Consider the following 20,322-nt stretch of genomic DNA (forward strand, 5'->3'; position numbering starts at 1 on the left):
AAAAAAAATGACCACATTTCTCCCGCACACAGAGATCTAAAATGGCTCCCAGTGGAAATGCGGGCTAGCTTCAGAACGGCCTGCCTGACTCACAAAGCCTTGCACTCAGGGAAACCAGAATACCTAGCCTCGAAACTCCAGAAAGCCGGTCAATCCAGAATTCCCAACTCCCTCCTCATCCCCCTGAAAACACGCAAACAGAAAACGGCAACCGGCTCCCTTGCAGGGAATGCCCAAAAATCTGGAATGCCATCCCTGTGGACATCAGAACTATTCCCTCCTTTCTAAAGTTCAAAAGCCACCTAAAAGCCCTCTACCTCAACCGTGCCTTCCCGGACCCAATTACGTAACTCTCAAACTGTAACATGTCAGCCATCAGACCGCACGCACCCGCAACCTACCTCATCCCCTCTATCCTCCCCATCGCATGGGGTCTACACCAGTAGGAGAAGCTCTCAGGATAACACTTTGCCGCGTCAGCAAGAATTCTCCCTGACCAACGAGGACCTCCGCTCCCCTGAAACCCATTCCTCAGCGTCACACTTCAACCCTCATCGCCTGTGGACTATCTGATCGCACATCTTTCTGTGTATTTTTTTTTTTTTTTTTTTTTTTTTTTTTTTTTTTGCGTAAGACCTTTATTAACATAAAGTAGAATACACAGCATGAGCCCACAACCCTGAGGCCGGCTCGCCACTGCACCTTGTTAGATCAGTACAATCAGAAATGAATATGCAAAGTCATCTGTTAACGGTAGATAGAACCATCCGGTATTTTCCAGTCAGGGCACGCATTGTACAATCAACATGAGTCTTACATTTTGTGATTTTATCAACCAACCTCTAACTTCCCCAACTTAAGACCTGCTATTGCCTTCAGTGACATCCTATACAGTGAGCTAAGCAGTGTTCCATAATTCCTTCTAAATAGTCTTCAGGGGCCATAACCACACGACACTCACTCACCTCACGGCGTCACCCACACATCAACTAATCCTCCCCATTCTCCTGTAAGGAGTTCAAATAGTCTGTCAAAAAGCACCATACATCCTTGGGCTTAGATTTAGCAGGTAAGTCCTCTTCATACGTTTGTAGGTTATCCCTACAAGTAGACATGCTATGCATCCACATCTTTACAGTCGGTATCTTACGGCTGTGCCAACATTGTGCCACCTGTCTTTTGGCCAACAGCAGTGCGATAGCACAGAATTTGCGCTTCAGCGCTCTGAGTTGGGGTATAATACCGAGCAGACAGACCTGTGGTGTGCAGTGCACCTCGTCATCCAACATGCTCGACAACGCGGCTGTGACCTCCTCCCAGTAACTCGCCACACGCTCGCACTTCCATGCCAAATGTACAAAGTCTGCCCCATCCCTGTTGCAGCGCTTACATTTGTCTTCCTCTTGAAGCCCATATCTGCGCATTTTCACCGGTGTGTAATAGCTTTGGTGGATGAACTTGTAATGAATAATCCTCAGATTCCCGTTTGGTGTAAGTATCTGAGTCAGTGCGCATGAACTGTACCATTCCGCCTCCGTCAGTGGAGCCTCCAGTAGTGTATCCCATCTTTCTTTGGCTTTAAGTGTGTGGCCTGCTATGTCCGATTGTGCAGCAGAGTAAAGTTTGGATACCAAATGAGACAGATCGCTCGTGGTGATCAGCATCTGTAATGGCGCTAGCGTTTCCGGCTCCTCCGGGAATGAAGGGTAATGTCCCTTCAATGCCCTAGTCAATCTGTAATATGAGAAGCGGAACATAAGAGTCTGATTTCGTATGTAATCTAGTTTATCAAGTTCTATAAATGTGCCCCCCTGAAACACGTCGCTCATTTTGTCGATCCCGGCTCTGGACAGTAGTGACATCCCCACTTTCTCGCTAGTGACTGATAAGGCCTGATGGTGCTGTAATGGCATGTTCGGTGCGTATAACGGGGTCTTGTGGGCCAATTGTCCTAGTTTATTCCATGCCTTGATCGTGGTGTCTACCGTGTTGATGTCTTTTGTATGAAGCGGGGGTCTAGTGTGTGTCAATATCGCCGATAGTGGGACCGGATGGGCATCCCCTTCCTCAATGGCCACGTGTGTAATGTAGGGGACTTCGTGATACCAGTACGCTGCGTACTGAGCCTGAGCACAGAGATAATATAGGAGAAAATCGGGAACCCCGAAACCACCCTTTGCCACTGGGAGCGTTAGGGTCTGTAATTCAATGCGAGCCTGCTTACCCGCCCAGATCAAGTTTAGTACTAGTGATTTGATGCGCCGAAAGACCTCCCGTGTAGGCGTGATTGGGATGTTGTTGAAGAGATACAACAACTTAGGCAGGATGTTCATTTTGACGATCGCTATTCGATCAGCTATGGACAATGGCAAGTGTATCCAGCGATTGACCTTATCTTCCAGTTTGGCGATGACCACTCCGTAATTCGCACGTATGACTTCGTCTGGGTCCCTATGAAACATGACACCTAGATAGCGTATGGGGTCGCGCTGCCACTCTAGTGGATAATCTATTGCAAAGGAATCAGTGGAATCGGTGAGGGGTATTAGCGAGGATTTGGACCAGTTTACCGCCAATCCTGAGTGACCCCCAAAGCGGATGTACTCCCTAAGGAGCGGGTTTAAATGTGTTTCTGGATCGCGAACATAAAGCAACATGTCGTCCGCATAGAGCGATATGTGCAATGGTCTGGACACAAATTGCAACGCCGATTCCCTGTAATTTTGACGCACTATGCACGCTAGTGGTTCCAACGCTAGCGCGAAGAGCAGGGGTGACAGGGGGCAGCCTTGTCTCGTTCCCCGACCAATGTCGAATGGCGCCGAAACGTACCCATTTATCCGGACCCTCGCACACGGTTTGGTATACAACAAGGAGATCCACTGAATAAATCTTTTAGGAAAACCCATCCTATTGAGGACGGTCAACATGTATCTCCATTCTATTGAATCAAACGCTTTGGCGGCGTCGAGTAGTACAGCCACTGCTTTAACCGAGGGTTTTAGATAGTGCGCCAGAGCAAACAGGGACCTTGTGTTATGTGAGGTGGATCTCGTGGGGACAAACCCTGCTTGGTCCGGGAGCACTAAGCGAGTCATCAGGGGGGACAATCTGACAGCTAGTAATTTTGCAAGTATTTTTGAGTCCACATTTATTAGGGATAGGGGCCTGTAGGAGTCACAGTAGTCCGGGTCTTTAGCCGGTTTGAGGAGCGCAATGATCATAGCTTCACGCAGAGTGGGGGGGAGCAGTGAACCTTCAAGGGAGGTGCCGTACATGTCCACCAAATATGGGGCAATGATATCGACAAATTTTTTGTAAAATTCGGACGTGTATCCATCCGGACCCGGCGCTTTACCGTTTGGGAGCGATGCAATCACTTCAGTGACCTCCTCTACCGTGATCGGCCGAGCCAGATATTCCCGATGGGCATCTGACAGCCAGCCAATCGCCACATCATGGAGGTATTCGTAAGTTTCCTCCGCTGTAGCCGTTGGCTGAGATTGGTATAGTGTGCAGTAGGAGTCCGCAAAACATTTGACTATGTCCGCCGAATGTGTGTGAACTACACCCGCCTCAGATTTGACCCGAAGGATCGCCGAATGCCCCCGCCCTTCACAAATTTTCCGCGCCAGTACTCGCCCTGGCCTACCCCCTTCACCAAAAGCCCTTGCGGAGTGTTTGCGGTCTAGATACTTGATTTCTGACGTTAGGAAGTCGGCATGTTCTGTGTGTAAGTCTCGTAGTTGGGATAATAGCTGTATGTCCCGTGTATTTTCATATTGCAGTTCCAAATCCCTCATCTGACTTTCGCAGCGGCGGATCTGGCTCCTAATGTCTTTGAGTACACCTATGGTGGTGCTAATGCAGACGCCCCTTATCGTGGCCTTAAAGGCTTCCCAGAGTAGACATGGGTCGTCCGTAGTGTGAGAGTTATTAGTGAAGTAGTCCTTGATCGCTGTAATCAGGGTGTCAACATATACGGGGTCTGTGAGGGCCTGGGAGTTAAAACGCCAGTGAAAGGGGGGAGGCGTGTAGTGCGGAATGTCTAGTTGCAATACTACCGGATTGTGGTCCGACAATGTGCGTGGAAGCACCTTTACCGTACGAGCCCATAGTGCAATATCCCTGGACCCTAGCCAATAGTCCAGTCTGGACCAACTATTGTGCGATGCTGTAATGTGAGTAGCGCCTGGCTCGTCGGTATGTTGTAGTCTCCAGATATCCGCTAACGCTAGATCGCTCATCATGTGGTCTATCATAATCCTCGCCTGCTTGTGTTGTTCCACTGATTGGGAAGATCGATCCAGCCCGTCCCGCAGTGTTACGTTCCAGTCCCCCCCACATAAAATGTGTGTGCCAGTGTGGTCCTGTAAGTGTCCCCAGATTTCCCGATAAAAGTCAGGTGCGTCGGTGTTCGGGCCATATATGTTGAGGAGTGTAATGTGTTGCCCCCTGAGCTTGCCGGACACCAGCACGTATCTACCAGCTGGGTCTTGAGTCACATGTCTCTCTTCGAAGTGTACCCCTTTCTTGACCAAGGTGATCACCCCCCGGGAATAGGAGGAATATGAGGCTCTGTAGGACGATCCCGCCCATCTCGACCCCAATGTAGCGTGAGTATGCGGAGCCAAGTGCGATTCCTGCAGGAATGCAATGTCAATATTCCACCTGGTGAGACTGGCAAACACTTGCCTAATTTTCTGTGGGCGTGAGAACCCTCGTATATTCCACGTAAGGACGTTTAGTCCGTACTTGCTACCAGCATTGGAACCTGGCGTACCCATTTAACACAGTACCATTCAACCCTAAGCACGCAAGCAATCCACCCCCATCCCGACCCCATCCAGCTCCATGAACACCACTTGCAGACACAAGCCCCAGCAGGGCTAACACGTAACATGCACTGGTTTGCAATACCTTCGGTCTTAGTAAACAGTTAAACATCCCTCCTCCCCAGATCCCTCCCACTCCAGCAACCCCAACCTGCCGAAGCCTTACCCTCTCAGAGCACAATTCCCTCAACAGTGTAACCAACAACTTGGTGCTCATGGCAAAACTCGTGTAGGGTTGTACCCTCATGGAGGACCGCTAGTGGCGCAGCACGGCACCCGACAGACAGGTGCAGGCGACATTAACATGAATCTAACTGAAACGCAAAGTATGTGTCCATTAATCCACATGCCCACAATCCCAGTACCACCCCTGCTTTGGATGTAGGCAATGATGCCGCCCAGAGAAAACAGAACCCCCTTCCATAATGTACAGACGTGTAGGGGAGGGGCCAATCTCACTCAAAGCAGTGTGTCTCTGTCCCCGCACTTAATTATTGCCCGGCCCCACCCAACCTGGACCTCAGCCGCCAGTGCGGTCGAGACGCCTCCAGTAGTGCACATCTCTCGACGTGGGACGAAGCACAATGTCCACCAGACTGCTACGTTAGAGGCCGTTCCCCTTCCAGTTCTGAGGGCTTGTGAGCACAGAGTACACATAAGGACCCGATCCAGTGCCCCAACGTGCGGTAGGAGCAGGCGCTTCATGGCCGTTGGTTCTGAGCTCCCATGTGGGAGGTCTGGTAGTTTAGTTCGAACATGAGTGCCCGCTACAGGTCAGGGCAGGATAGGGCTCTAGTTACAGTTAGTTCAGCCGCTCCCCACCCTTTCACCGCCCAATGCACAAATCAAAAATAAAACGCCAGCAGCTCACCTCAAGCAGATGTTCATCAACAAACCTTATATAGATAGCCGAAAGTGACAATGTGGCAGAACCTCGTGGCAGTTTGTGCAGAATTCTCCACCGCTCTGCAAAGTTTGAGTGGTCTAGGCGCCTCAGTCCGATTCTCCGTTCTGGTCTCGTCGGGCTTCCGATCTCGCCTCTTGCTGTATTTTCTTGACAAGTTCGAGGGCCGCCTTAGGTGTCGGTAGCACTATCGTCCGCTCCTTCCACACCACTCGCAGCCGGGCAGGATACAACATGGAATATCCAACGTTTAATTCTCGCAACTTGGCCTTGACCGCAGTGTATTCCCTGCGTGCTTGCTGCACAGCGACCGTGTGATCGGGGTAAAATTCCAGAGTGTTGCCCTGGTGAACGATTTTGCCCTTCTCCCTTGCAAGCCTTAGGATCACGTCTCTGTCCCTGTAATTTAGGATCCTCGCAACTATCGGCCGGGGCGTGGTACCTGGAGGCGGTTTGGGGCCTAGCGATCTATGGGCCCGCTCCACAATGAAGATCTGCGATAAGGCTTCCGGTCCAAATATATCCCTGCAGAGCCCCTCAACATACTGTTCCATGCGGCCCGTGTTGGTGGATTCTGGCAGGCCCGCTATGCGCACGTTATTGCGCCTCGAGCGCGCTTCCAAATCCTCCTCCTTTGCTTTTATTACCTCCAGGATGCGCTCCATTCCCGCGCATTTTGAGGTGGATGTGCGCGCCTCGTCTTCGACCGCAGAGATCCTAGTTTCGGCTTCATCCAGTCGTTCTCCGTGCTGTTCTTGTCGGGCAGCCATGCCATCCATCCTGCACGTTAGATTGTCCAACTTCCCGTTGATGTCCTGAAGATTTGTTTGGATCGCCAGTAGTATTTTCTCCATGTTGGTAGACGGTGGCGTGGCCGAAGACCCGCCAGCCTCCGCTGCGTCATCCACTAGCTTAGCCCCCTTCCTATTGTCAAAGGAGAGTTTTGGCTGTTGTTTGTCAGGCTTGCCCATGGTGGCGGGCGGTGAAGGCGCCTTACTCAGCTGGGGTCTAGCCGCCCTCGTCACCCTGGTCGACGTCGCCGTGTTTCCGTCTTGGTGGCAGGCAGTAGACGTACTCAATGGCTAGGTCGTTCCCAAGGTGGCCTTCTCCTGTTGTAGTAGCCCTGCAGTGTTATGGAAGCGATGTATACCTGCCAGTACCACAACGTTGAGGGTCGAGGGTGATGGTTGCGTACGTGCCTGTGCATATAGGGCGCCCTGTTGTTAATCCATCCGGGGCCACTGCCCCCTGTGCGTGTGGTTCGCTGCCCCCGAAGTCTGTCCTCCCTCCAGTCTCCTGCTCCTTGGCCTGCAAGTCGGCGGATGCCAGAAGGCCCTCAATGCGCTGTGCCCAGCCGCTATGCGTGCTGTAGTGTGCCCAGATCCTCTATGCGCCGGTCCGCCGTTGGGTCCGCCGTTGGGGCGCCTCGTTATTCGAGCAGGGGTCCGACGGCGTTAGGCCGCCGATACCGCCACTACTGGAGGGGGTGCCGCCATCTTGTCAGGCAAAACAGGAGGTGTGGTGGCGGACTCCGCCGCTAGTACTCAGGTATGCTGCGTTTCGTTCACGCTCTCCGGCCCTGGTGGTCCGCGTGCAAGGATGGGCGCTGATGGTGGGGTTAAGCGGCTCTCCCGCTCACGCCCTTGCTCTGCTCGCAACGTACCTCCAGGCGGCCGCCGGCCATGTTGTCAGGCAGTCCGATGCCGGTCACCGCGACCTCGGCTTTTCTCCGCGATGAAGGGGAAGCGGCCGCCTCCGCATACATCCAACTGTGCTCCACATCATCCCACACTAGAACGTGGTCTTGCAGGGTGGTATGGTGGGGTTTTAGTGGCAATGAATCACATCGTGTGATATCGCCCGGCGGAGCTGCAGTTCAAGCAGCCATTCCGCTGTGCGCCCCCTAGCGCCTCCCTTTCTGTGTATTTTACTCGTTGACTCTGTATTTGACTTCTACATATCCTGATGTAAAGCGCTCCGATTCCCTCGGGTCTGGCCAGCACTATAGAAAACTCCTAAAATAAATAGTGCAGTAGCAGTCTTATTACATCGAGCAGCTAGTGCAAACAAAGTGCATTTACTTTATTTTTAGTCACTGTTGCCTCAACCCTGAAGGAGTGTGCTTGATCATTCCTTTTGTTCCTGAAAATTAATTTACACGTTGTTGTTGCATGTGCCAGTGACTTGTGTCTTTGGCAGTAATGTATTTCATAACAGGACGTTTAATTATGACAGAATGTTTGAACAGTTTTTCTTGCAAATGTCAGTGGTTTGTGGTAATTTTACTCCATCTTTATACTTTGTTTGCTTTTTGTTCAAACAGTGAATAAATGATTGGTCTCACAGATGTAATCACTTTTTAAAAAATAGTTCACTATTTTTGAAGGTTTAGAACTCGTCTATATTTAGTGTCGGTCATTAACAATGCTGTTAAATTATCAGTCTGAATATCAGTTTATCTGAGTGATGCTGGAGAACAGCAGTAGATGAGCTGCACTGGTCTCACGATCACACTTCTATGCCTTATTGAGGGTGTGCATGCTCAATTCTGGGACTACACCTCAATTGCCAAGACGTTTGATTTGAACTCCGTAAAGCCTGGAGGTTGCCTTTAGCCGTTAATCCACCTTCTCCTTTCCCTTTAATGGATATCTTATGCAGGGCGAACTCAAAATATCTTTCAGGTGCAGTGGGATTGTGCTGGTATTTCAGAGATCTACTGGTACAAGAGCACCCTGTGTAAGGACAGGCATATTCTCTCCTAATCCTAGAGGCAAAAATGTTTAGGGCCACATTGCTCTGCTCTCCCTGAGCTTCCACTGAAACAGAAGGCTTCTCCTTTCCAACTCCTTTGTGGCACATCTTCCCACGGTCTGTTGCTCCTCGAGTGTACTGACTGAAAATATGCCCTATCGTACATTCCTCCTTTGATCACAAGCTCCCTTCTGCATGCATCTTAACAGGACTTCACCATATGTTCTATTATTGGACAACTCCAAAACAGTCTCCCAACGTTAATCTTTTATGATTCTGTCTCACAGTTCATACAAGGAACGGACAAAATCCTGAGCTTTCTTGTACTTGGTCTCCAAAAAGATGGTCCATCACTTGGCCTAGATCTTCATGACTCCTCTCAAGCGCATGTACCTAAGAATCACCTTTATGACAATCATGAACAGTTTAATTGTGGACCATGTCTAAACTAAGATTTTGAGTGGAAGCAGTAAACCTCTAACATGTATTGTCTACCAGATGCTGTTAAGAAAATCTGTCTAAAACTTCCCTCAAATCGTTTAATTTTTTGGATACAGGTATCCATTGGCGATGATTTGAAAGAACTGTTAAATACCATTTAAGTCAAATGTTCCAATATGGGAAACTCCTTATTATGTTACGGTAAAGAACCATGGCTTTGTCTCGTGATAGTTTTCTGCCTCTGAAATTCCCACAAAGAGCTAGATTTCATATTTTACCAGTTTTAGGAGAGAATAAACTACGAAAAATGCAGCACATTGACATAAATGACACTTCCCCCCCCCTTACAGATGATGTTGTTTGGCGTGTGATGTTCTTTGGCTCTCTCTCTGTTGGGCAATTGGAAATAAGGCACAATATCTAGACTTGTTACTATGTACAATGAATCTACTGCTCATATCAAACACTGATGTGACATTGTATGAAAATTTGACGCGTACAAGGGCCAAGAGGACGTTTCTACAGGAGGCATGACCTCTTTGGATATTGCGCAAAGGCAAAGCTAGTGTGCATCCTGCTGTTATGAACGAATACTGTCACACCTCCTTTTTGATTATAATTGTGTGATCTCTTGTTTTGGATTCTTTCCATGTGAAAAACTAGGACCCTCGTGGCAAGATCACTTGCAGTAGTCTCCATTGTGTAGGGGCTTATCGACCATTCTCCAAAGAGGGCCAAACCGCTGGCCTTTTGGATGCATGCACGCATGATTCATTACAAAGATCATTCTTCCTAGGTCTTTTGGTTTCTCGTAATTGTGAAACAAACTAGCAACTCCTGTCGCTTCAATCTACCAAGGAATCGCCTTCCACCTATTAGGCACATTTTTTATCAAGCCCATTTCTATAGAGTCCTTGCTCGTGGCCATGCAAAGGAATCCCAGATTTAACCCAATTTTCACTGCTTATTTTCTGAAATGTATATTGTAGGCTGCCATGTCCCCTGGACGTTTACATACTTTGGTTACACAAAGAATCGAAATCTGAAGTGAACTTTTATAGCCCTGTGATAGTGAAATACCCATGTATGGAGACACCCCCACTGTTTTTCGGTGTATAAAAATTACCAGTAGCACAGCTGCTCAAATATGTTGTTATAAGCTGGAAGCATCTTTCTTCCTGCAGTGTCATTGGAATGCATGCAGAATATATGGTGTATGTTCAGCATGCTAATCCATGGTTCTCAAAGTGGCCTTTTTAGCCGCCAGCAGTTTCGGAGATGGTGGTTCTAAAATTCTGTGGCCCAATACATTTTTTCCGTGCAATACGGCTCAATGCTTCCTTCAGAAGCATGGGCTCTGCTTCTGCCATGTGGTATTGGAGAATCAGTTCTGTCTCCTAAAGTGTCCACTTGTTTAAATGAATGTTTTTTTCATCATTGCAGAAGGAGAATAGAAATGATATTCCTTGTTGAACTATGAGGAACGAAACTGCAGAAGGATAACATTCTGAAAGGTGGTTGGAGCCTGGGGTTCTCGAATTATGATTAATAGATGAATATTTGTGTTCATTTGTCCCTCATCAAAAGATGTGTGGAAGCAGCAATGTCACAAATGTTAATCCAATTGTTTCACGGATCCGAAATGAGAAGAGTTGCATTTGTACATCTTCTGATGTTTGAAATACTTACTTAAAAGGAACTGAAGACGATGGCAAATGACATTGACTGTTGAAATAGTTTTATTCATGTGACTGAGCTGTACAATTCTTAAATAGTAATTTAAACGGCTATGACTCAAATTATGTTCTGTTTCATGAAGCCTGCAATATGTCTTTGCCTGCCGCCTGTTTTAGTTGAAAAATGCAGTAGTACAAAGTGACTCTAAAAAGTCTTAGACACTTAAAAGAGACAGATTTGTTACATGAAAAAAATATTTCAACAATTCTGGCACAGCTCTTTCAAACAATCCTCACCGTTAACTCACCCTTTTGCTGCGTAATGTTTCCTCTCGAGACCCTGCCTAGTACTTGCTCTTACTAGTTGAAAATGTTGATTACTTTGTAGTTTGTTGTCCACCACTATTGCTGATGCAGCATTTACTCGACTAATATCCTGGTTACTTTTCTTTTCCCTCTTTCCAAGTTTTTTGTGGCTATTTCCAAGCAGGATTTAGTCATAAGCTAGCTTCACTTCACCAAAATGTGGGCAAGCTCCACACCTGGGACCTTTGTACCGCTCCCGCCCTCCTTCCTGGAGCAGCAGCATCAGAAAGTTAGGACAGAGACTGGTGGCATACCTACTGATTTAGGAACTAAGCTAACTCTTAGTAATCTTGAGTCACAAAAAGCTCTATCTGGTCCCATGTGTTCCCTAGTCTGATATCTTCACTCTCCAACCCCTCAAATGCGCTAGGTACATGAGGTAAACATACTGCTATGTTCAGTGCATGAGAACCATCGTGAAAGTAAAATGCTGTGTCAGTGCAGTGAGTCTCTCGTGTCCGTGTATTCTGTGGACAGTTTTATTTCACAGTGGAAGCACATGGAATGAATGAAATGTTTTGTGGCAGTTCCACATTGACTTACATTTATTGACCGGATATACTTTACTGCTCTCATTGGGTTTTATTACAGCTATAATGGCATACTTGTATGCTTAATACGCTTAAAGTGGCGGTTATGGGTGTACAGTGCTAAATTAGTTTGACTATTGTAAAGCAATTTTAAAATAACATGTATTGTACATTGTTGGTAGTCATGGATTGTGGCTTTTTAAGTAATATTTCGTCTTTTTTATTGTAGATCATGTCTCTGTTGGCGGTCTTGGGGACAGCTTTTACGAATATTTGCTGAAGGCATGGTTGATGTCTGACAAAACAGACGAAGAAGCTAAACGAATGTATTATGATGCTGTTCAGGTAAGACAAGCAAGTCTTCCTCGAAATCCACAGTAACTAAAAATGAGTCATGCAATTTGTGGAGCTTTTTACTTTTCTGTGCATATAGAACTCTCAACTTACCCTTAATTAAGAAACCTGTACGTTCTGTGGTGAGGTTTTACTAAATATTGGATGTTCACTAAATTAGGCTTTGGGGCTTGAAGCTCACCATAAGTTTCAAAAGAAGTCCGTCTAAATCCTTATCATGTGGTGGTGAGTCAGCGTCTTGGAGTTTAGCAGTCCCACTTGCTCTTTGCGTTTCAGAAAATTAGTTCATAGCCGGTGATACGGATGGACTGCAGCTTCCCCTTGATTCCTTCCGTTGTATCAGGACTAACGGCTACTCTTTAGAATAGGAGGGCCTCTCTTTCTTACTCGGAACCATTCGAGACTTATCACTTTACCTACTTCCTCTCAATCTTTAATTTGGCCACTGTTGGCTGTAATCAAAACTTTCGCCATTCAGCCATTCTACTAAGCTGAAAGCTGAGATTATCGAATTGTCTAAGCTAACTCCCAGCGTCTGCAGTTGAGGAAGTGATTAGAGCAGATTATCCTCTTGTTAGAATTCTTTTGGTTGGAGCCTGTTTACATTATTTGTATAGCTAATATGGGTGTTCATGTGTTAGGATCAGTGCATTTATATATTGATTTACTCTTGCATCTCCCAACAGTTCTCATTACGCTTTCAGAAAATATCCTTGCAGAAAATGTTAGGAATGTATATAGTGATGGAAGTTGGATGAAAAGGTTGGGGGCAGCCGCATAGAGCCCATGGCCTAAGATCTTCCAGTGGATGTGGTTTATAAAGTTATTTTGTTTTTCTTCTTTACTTTGCTATTGGGCTGCAAATTTTGCATCAGGAGTAGTACAAAAGGGTTGATGGTATTTAGGAACTGCCTGGCATGTTTATTTAGTTTTTTAGGTCTCGCCTAGCGAATGCAGCGCATGCGCTGCTACGCCTTGGTGAGACTCTATTGTCGCTTTTATGCGGAAGGGAGACAAAACATGTGCGTGCCCGGGCAGCCGATGTGCACGCTCACGGCGTGTGCATCAGTTTGGGCCCGGATAGCACATAGGTACGCGCACGTATCCTTCAGCTTGCGGCGTCTTTCAGCTTGTTCTGTCTGTTTCTTTTGAATAAACCCGCAGGTTTGTTTACATATGCCACAATACTCTATTTGAGGCTGATTTTCTTTTTGAAGGCTTGTTTATGGAACACCAAGGGACTGTTAGTGCGTTGGTCCTTCCAGACTTTTGCCAATTCCTTTATTTCAATATTGATTTGTTTCTGTTTAGGATGAGCACACACTAGCAGATGCTTTAAATGAGAGCGCTCCAAACAGCAGGGCAAGAGCAAGGAGCGAGGGGGTTGCGCCATAGGCTGAATGCTGAGCCAATTTTACCCACGAGTCGTAAGGGCTTTCGGAACTTTCTGGAGAGTTCCTCGAGGTGGAAAGTCAAAGTAAAAACAAAAAAAAGGAGCCTTGTAAGTGGAGGGACGTCGCCACAAATCGATTCTCTCTCAAATACAAGAGAGAGAAGAGTGTTTACTGGTTCTAATGGGTGAACCAGCTGGCCTTCTTGCTGGTGTCTCTGTGGGAGGGTTTCCTCAGAAGGGCGAGGGTGTTGGCGCAGTCCTCGATCCAGCGTCTGAGGCTGTGGGCAGCTTCGTCTGTGTTGGAGGGTTTGGTGGGTGGGCTGAGAGCGAGGTTTGCGTGTAGTTGGTCTTCGGTGATTTTGCTCCAGCAGCGGCGGGGATCTGTTGGGTGCAGTGGTGTGTGGTGGGTTTCTGGAAGGCGGAGTGGATGCAGCGGTGGTCGGTCCAGAGGAGTTCGTGGTGTGGCTGATGGGGACGTACGGGTTTGAGGAGAAAACTGGGTAGATTGTGTGGCCGGTGGAGTGGGTGGGCATTGTGACGAGTTGCTTCAGTCCGAGGTTGGCGAGGTTATCGATCAGGGTTGTGGAGTTGTTGTTGCTCTCAAGGTGAAAGTTCAGGTCTCCGAGGAGGATGTAGTCGGTGGAGGTCAGGGCGTGCATGTTGATAAATTTAGCGATGGAGTCACTGAACTGGTGGCGGGGTCTGGGGAGTCGGTAGACGAGGGTGCCTCTGAGGGTGGAATTATGGTCTGTGTGGATCTGGAAATGCCTGTGTTCGGCGGTGCAGAGCACGACGTCTGTGCTAGTTGAGACCCTGATGCTGTTCTTGCGGATGATGGCGATTCCTCCTCCGACTCTGTTGGTGCGGTCTCTGTGGGTGATCTTGTAGCCGTCTTTGATGGCTATGGCGGGTGCGGAGGAGTCGTTAAACCAGGTCTGTCAGGAAGGCGACGTCCGGGGAAGTTGTCAAGCAGGTCCCAGAGCTCGACGTCATGCTTGCGTGCGGAGCGGTTGTTCAGTAGTATGCATCGGAGGTGGTTCGGGTCTTTCTTGGCGGGTGGTTCGTCGGCTCTGAGGCTGGTGTAGCTGCAATTCTGGCAGGTGAAAGGGCCGTGTGTGCGTCTTGGGGCGGCCTTGAAGCTGGTGTGGCTCTGTCCGGAGTTCAGCGTGCAGAGTGCTGGCATTGTAGTGGAGGGGGCATGGGGTTCTGGCCCTGGGCTCACCTTAGGCGCAGACGGGCTCACCTTAGGCGCAGACGGGCTCACCTTAGGCGCAGACGGGCTCTCTTTGGGCGCGCCAGTGGCGCGGCCGCGCAGCAGCTGGCATATATGGAGAGGGAGGAGCAGCTGGGAGGAAGGGGCAGCGAATGGGCAGCGGGCAGTCAGGGGGGCGGGGATGCAGCGGGGAGGTCGGTGAGGGACAACAAAGGTAACAGAAGGAAAAGGGGCACAAAATCGAGGGTAAAACGAGTGGCACAGAAGGCAAAAGGGCACAAAAAAGAGCAGAACAGAAGGCAAAAGGGCACAAAAAAGAGCAGAACAGAAGGCAAAAGGGGCACAGAAACGAGTGAAAAGTGAGTGGCACAGAGGGCAGAAGGGCACAAAAAAACGAGTGGAACAGAGGGCAGTAGGGCACAAAAACGAGTGGAACAGAGGGCACAAAACGAGTGAAACAGAGGGCAGAGGCACAAAAAAAGAGGGAAAAAACAGTGGCACAAAAAAATGAGTGGATCAGAGGGCAGAAGGGCACAAAACACAAAGGGAAAAACGAGTGGAACAGAGGGCAGAAAGGCACAATAAACGAGGGAAAACAAGTGGCACAGAGGGCAGAAGGGCACAAAAACTAGTGGAACAGAGGGCAGAAAGGGACAAAAAACAAGGGAAAAACGAGTGGCACAGAGGGCAGAAGAGCACAAAAAACGAGTGGAACAGAGGGCACAAGGGCACAAAAAAGAGTGGAACAGAGGGCAGAAGGGCACAAAACGAGTGGAACAGAGGGCAGAGGCACAAAAAACGAGTGTAACAGAGGGCAGAAGGGCACGAAAAACGAGTGGAATAGAGGGCAGTAAGGCACAAAAAAAGAGGGAAAAACCAGTGGACCAGAGGGCAGAAGGGCACAAAAACGAGTGGAACAGAGGGCAAAAAGGCACAAAAAACGAGGGAAAAACTAGTGGAACAGAGGGCAGAAGGGCACAAAAAACGAGTGGAACAGAGGGCAGAAGGGCACAAAAACGAGTGGAACAGAGGGCAGAAGGGCACAAAACGAGTGGCACAGAGGGCAGAAGGGCACAAAAAAACGAGTGGAACAGAGGGCAGTAGGGCACAAAAACGAGTGGAACAGAGGGCACAAAACGAGTGAAACAGAGGGCAGAGGCACAAAAAAAGAGGGAAAAAACAGTGGCACAAAAAAATGAGTGGATCAGAGGGCAGAAGGGCACAAAACACAAAGGGAAAAACGAGTGGAACAGAGGGCAGAAAGGCACAATAAACGAGGGAAAACAAGTGGCACAGAGGGCAGAAGGGCACAAAAACTAGTGGAACAGAGGGCAGAAAGGGACAAAAAACAAGGGAAAAACGAGTGGCACAGAGGGCAGAAGAGCACAAAAAACGAGTGGAACAGAGGGCACAAGGGCACAAAAAAGAGTGGAACAGAGGGCAGAAGGGCACAAAACGAGTGGAACAGAGGGCAGAAGGGCACAAAACGAGTGGAACAGAGGGCAGAGGCACAAAAAACGAGTGTAACAGAGGGCAGAAGGGCACGAAAAACGAGTGGAATAGAGGGCAGTAAGGCACAAAAAAAGAGGGAAAAACCAGTGGACCAGAGGGCAGAAGGGCACAAAAACGAGTGGAACAGAGGGCAAAAAGGCACAAAAAACGAGGGAAAAACTAGTGGAACAGAGGGCAGAAGGGCACAAAAAACGAGTGGAACAGAGGGCAGAAGGGCACAAAAACGAGTGGAACAGAGGGCAGAAGGGCACAAAACGAGTGGAACCAGAGGGCTGAAAGGCGCAAAAAACGAGGGGAAAACGATGGCACAGGGCAGAAGGGCACAACGACGAGTGGAACAGAGGGCAGAAGGGCACAAAAAACGAGTGGAACAGAGGACAGAAGGGCACAAAAAACGAGTGGAACAGAGGGCAGAAGGGCACAAAAACGAGTGGAACAGAGGGCAGAAGGGCACAAAACGAGTCGAACCAGAGGGCTGAAAGGCGCAAAAAACGAGGGAAAAACGAGTGGCACAGGGCAGAAGGGCACAACGAGTGGAACAGAGGGCTGAAGGACACAAAAAAAGAGGGAAAAACTAGTGGAACAGAGGGCAGAAAAGCACAAAAAACAAGGGAAAACTAGTGGAACAGAGGGCAGAAGGGCACAAAAACGAGTGGAACAGAGGGCAGAAAGGCACAAAAACCGAGGGGGGAAAACGAGTGGAACAGAGGGCAGAAGGGCACAAAAACGAGTGGAACAGAGGGCAGAAGGGCACAAAACAAAATGGAACAGAGGGTAGAGGCACAAAAAATGATTGGGGAAACGAGTGGCAAAGAGGGCAGAGGGGCACAAAAACATTAGTGGAACAGAGGGCAGAAGGGCACAAAACGAGGGAAGAACGAGTGGAACAGGTGGCAGAAAGGAACAAACGTGGGAAAACGAGTGGCAGGGATGGCAGAAGCGCACAAAAAATGAGTGGCATAGAGGGCAGAAGGGCACAAAACGAGTGGAACAGAGGGCAGAGAGGCACAAAAAACGAGGGAAAAACAAGTGGCACAGAGGGGCACAAAAAATGAGTGGAACAGAGGGCAGAAGGGCACAAAAACGAGGGAAAAACGAGTGGAACAGGGGGCAGAAAGGCACAAAAAACGAGGGAAAACGATTCACACAGAGGGCAGAAGGGCACAAAATATGAGTGGAACCAGAGAGCAGAAAGGCACAAAAAACGAGGGGAAAACGTGTGGCACAGGGCAGAAGAGCACAAAAAACGAGTGGAACTGAGGGCAGAAGGGCACAAAAAACGTGGGGCAGAAGGGCACAAAACGATTGGATCAGAGGGCAGAGAGGCACAAAAAAGTAGGGAAAAAGAGTGAGGACAGAGGGGCACAAAAACGAGTGCAACAGAGGGCAGAAGGGCACGAAAAACGAGTGGAACAGAGGGCAGTAAGGCACAAAAAACGAGGGGAAAATGAGTGGCAAGAAGGGCAGAAGGACACAAAAAAACGAGTGGAACAGAGGGCAGAAGGCGGTGCTGTGCGAAGGGGGAGCGACCTACCTGGTGGGGGTCAAGGGTCGCTCTGCACTCATGCAGACTTGAATACATGGTTCCTAAGGGTTAGTGGTGGGACTGACTAGTCACACTTACATTGAGAGTTTCAGTTCTCTCATTTGACCAAGATTGAGAAACTATTTATATTTCAACTATCTATACTTTTTATATTTCAGTTTAGTATGAATGGGTGACATTAGACACCCATACAGTTTGACAGTTTACTTCTCACTCTGTTTTCTAATCATGAACCTTACATACAGAGTTGATCTCTCCACATTGGGATGTGGAGGCGATCTGGCAAATGTGACGAGACAATGAATTGGAGCTCACTGTAAATGTGGAGCGACTGAAAACAGACTTGCAGGAACCAACCGAAAAAATAGTGCACATACACGAACAGAAATAGACAAAAGTGAAAGGATACAGGTGATAGGCCCCTGCTCCGTGGGAGGGAGCAAGACACCAGAAGGAGGGACAAAAAACAATAATTACCCACCCAGAAGCAAGCTTTTAGGAAGAACGTGCGAATAAATGTATAAAATCGATGGACGAGCTGTAAACCCACAGAGTTGATATAGCAGAATTCGAAGAGACCGTGCATGTGCTGCCTAGGCAAGACCTAAAAAAAAACGTCTTCAGACTTAACAGCCTTCGAATTAAACCAAGTTTTGTCTCATTGCTGCTGGAATTTCCAACCTCACTACAATCCAAATATTGTTGGAGTAGGATTTGATAAGAAAGGGAGTACATTTGGATGCAGTCCATCACAGTCTGGGATTTGAGATGCATTTTAATTACTGAAGGCCAGGTAGAAATGTTTTTTGCAGGTATGAAAATTATCACATGGAGGTGTCAAACATCGTCCAGATGTGCAGACCAAAAGAGTTGTGAAGTTTGATAAGCTGGTAAAGCAATCTGTAATTCAGGCATTAACGTTACTTTAGCTATCGCAGTCACGGAAAACCATTAGATATGCACTAGCCTTCCCCCTCTTCTGCATAACATGCATTTCCCACCAGCCTTGAACACCAGGGTCTTTCGACTGTCATCATTCCTCCAATAAATGTGCGCTTTCCCAGGACGTGAACACAGTTCTGTACTGGGCTCCAACTTAAAAACTACTGGGCGATTTCCACATGGCCTTATTTAGGCTAACTGGGCAGGGGGAGGCTTGAGAAGGGGGCGAGATGAGTTGTATTTGTAAATAATCACAAACCGTCAAAGAATTATTGTAACCTATAGGGAACGTAGGCTTGTTTTGGATAGTGTTTTTATTATAAAAATGAAAACCTGTTCATTTTCTGAAATATGGAATAAAGTGTAGGTAATTAGTAGGTATTCATGTAGCAAGGCCTTGTAGCCTTTGCTCCTGGAATCCATGTTTTATGGTGAAGCACGTTGGGGTTAATCTAGTAAGAGTGGTCAGATGTCTGAATTTTGTGGTTAGGCCTCTCAGCTGTCAGACTGTGCTGTCCTACGTGTTAGCCAACCGCCATACTGCGCGGTTAAAATTATTCTAAACATATTAATGCAAACGCCAGGAAACAACATCTTCCAATTTGTGCGTGTCCTTTTTTTGTTGAAATTGTATTGTTTGCCAATTTTATCACTTTGGAAGTCAGTTAAGTGCCCCCAAGCTGCAGGCTTTATTTTGCCACAGCATGGCCTTATTTGGAATACAAATAGTGTATATTTTCATCACGACGCTTTTCAGAACGTCCTGTACTGTCAAGTATCACGCATCAGACGTGACACTAACGCATTTCAGTGTGGTGCTCCGCATCACCGCACTGAAATGCATGGTCACGCATAATGCACATGAGAGCTATCACAGAAAGTGCGCTGTAAAAAGTGTCTTGAAGCTGGCGGCACGCATCGGTGCTTGCACGGGCTGCTCCTGTAGGCTTGGGAGTCCTCCTAGCAACTCCGGCTCATCCTCCGAGAGTGGCAGGTAGTGCTGCTACAATGTATCTTGTCTTTATTCCTGCGGGGCGCGCAGCGGGGCTCTGAGTCACTAGATAGCCTGAGTGGTGCCATAGCCCGCCCGGCCCACCGTTCTGTGTAGCGTCACATGAGGACGTCACGTCCTGCTTCCAAAAAGTGCAGAAGTGAGTTATTACATGTTGTGAGAACTCCCTCTGCTGAGGACGGGCCCATCTCTCGAGTGTTACTCACTTGTTTGTGGGGGGGGGGGGGGAGATCATGGTGATGCTCGGCCCCACAACACCCTGCTGTTCGCACCAGACTGACCTGCCCTGCTGGGCCGCCCGCGATGTAGGGGAGGCAGGCTCAGGATAGGGTGACCAGGTGTCCCCGTTTTGCCAGGACGGTCCCCGTTTTTCACCAGCTGTCCCAGCAAATTTCAAGAAATTTAGCTCATGTCCCCGTTTTTAGAGAGGGTCGACTGAAAACGGTGGGAGGTGTTTTTTTATGTTTTATAAAGCAGGGATAGTTAGCAGTTGTTTCAAGAAAGTAATTTAATAAACAGGCAAGCTACTGGGCTTAAAAATTGCATTTTATGTATGTTCTTACTGCCTGTTCTGTAAATCTCTGCTGAGGAGCGCTCTCATCACTTGAAGTAAAATTGTAGTCCTTCTGTTTTTGTGAAATGTCCCGGTTTTTGGCTTTAAAATTCTGGTCACTCTAGCTCAGGAGCTAAATGATCACTCCGGCAGCTCGGGCCAGCCAACACGAGGCAACATGATGCTGGCCTGGTGTGATAGCAGGTAAGGGCTCAGCTCATTAACATTGAAATCAATTCAGGTTAGTTAAAAAGTTGAAACGGAAGCTTAAACTAGCCTAGTGGTTTTGAA

The 20,322-nt window shown here is 48.1% G+C and overlaps 1 protein-coding gene across 1 annotated transcript in view; it reads left to right on the forward strand.

Annotated features, from left to right (window-relative positions):
- MAN1A1 (mannosidase alpha class 1A member 1) overlaps positions 1-20,322 on the forward strand; it is a 549,722-nt gene that overhangs the window by 417,308 nt on the left and 112,092 nt on the right. Inside the window, exon 8 of the mRNA XM_078648470.1 lies at positions 11,736-11,851. Coding sequence (XP_078504596.1) covers positions 11,736-11,851 — 116 coding nt within the window. The remainder of the gene's footprint in view (positions 1-11,735; positions 11,852-20,322) is intronic.

This window comes from Lissotriton helveticus, chromosome 6 (genome assembly GCF_964261635.1).
Source record: "Lissotriton helveticus chromosome 6, aLisHel1.1, whole genome shotgun sequence".
Classification (NCBI taxonomy): Eukaryota; Metazoa; Chordata; class Amphibia; order Caudata; family Salamandridae; genus Lissotriton; species Lissotriton helveticus.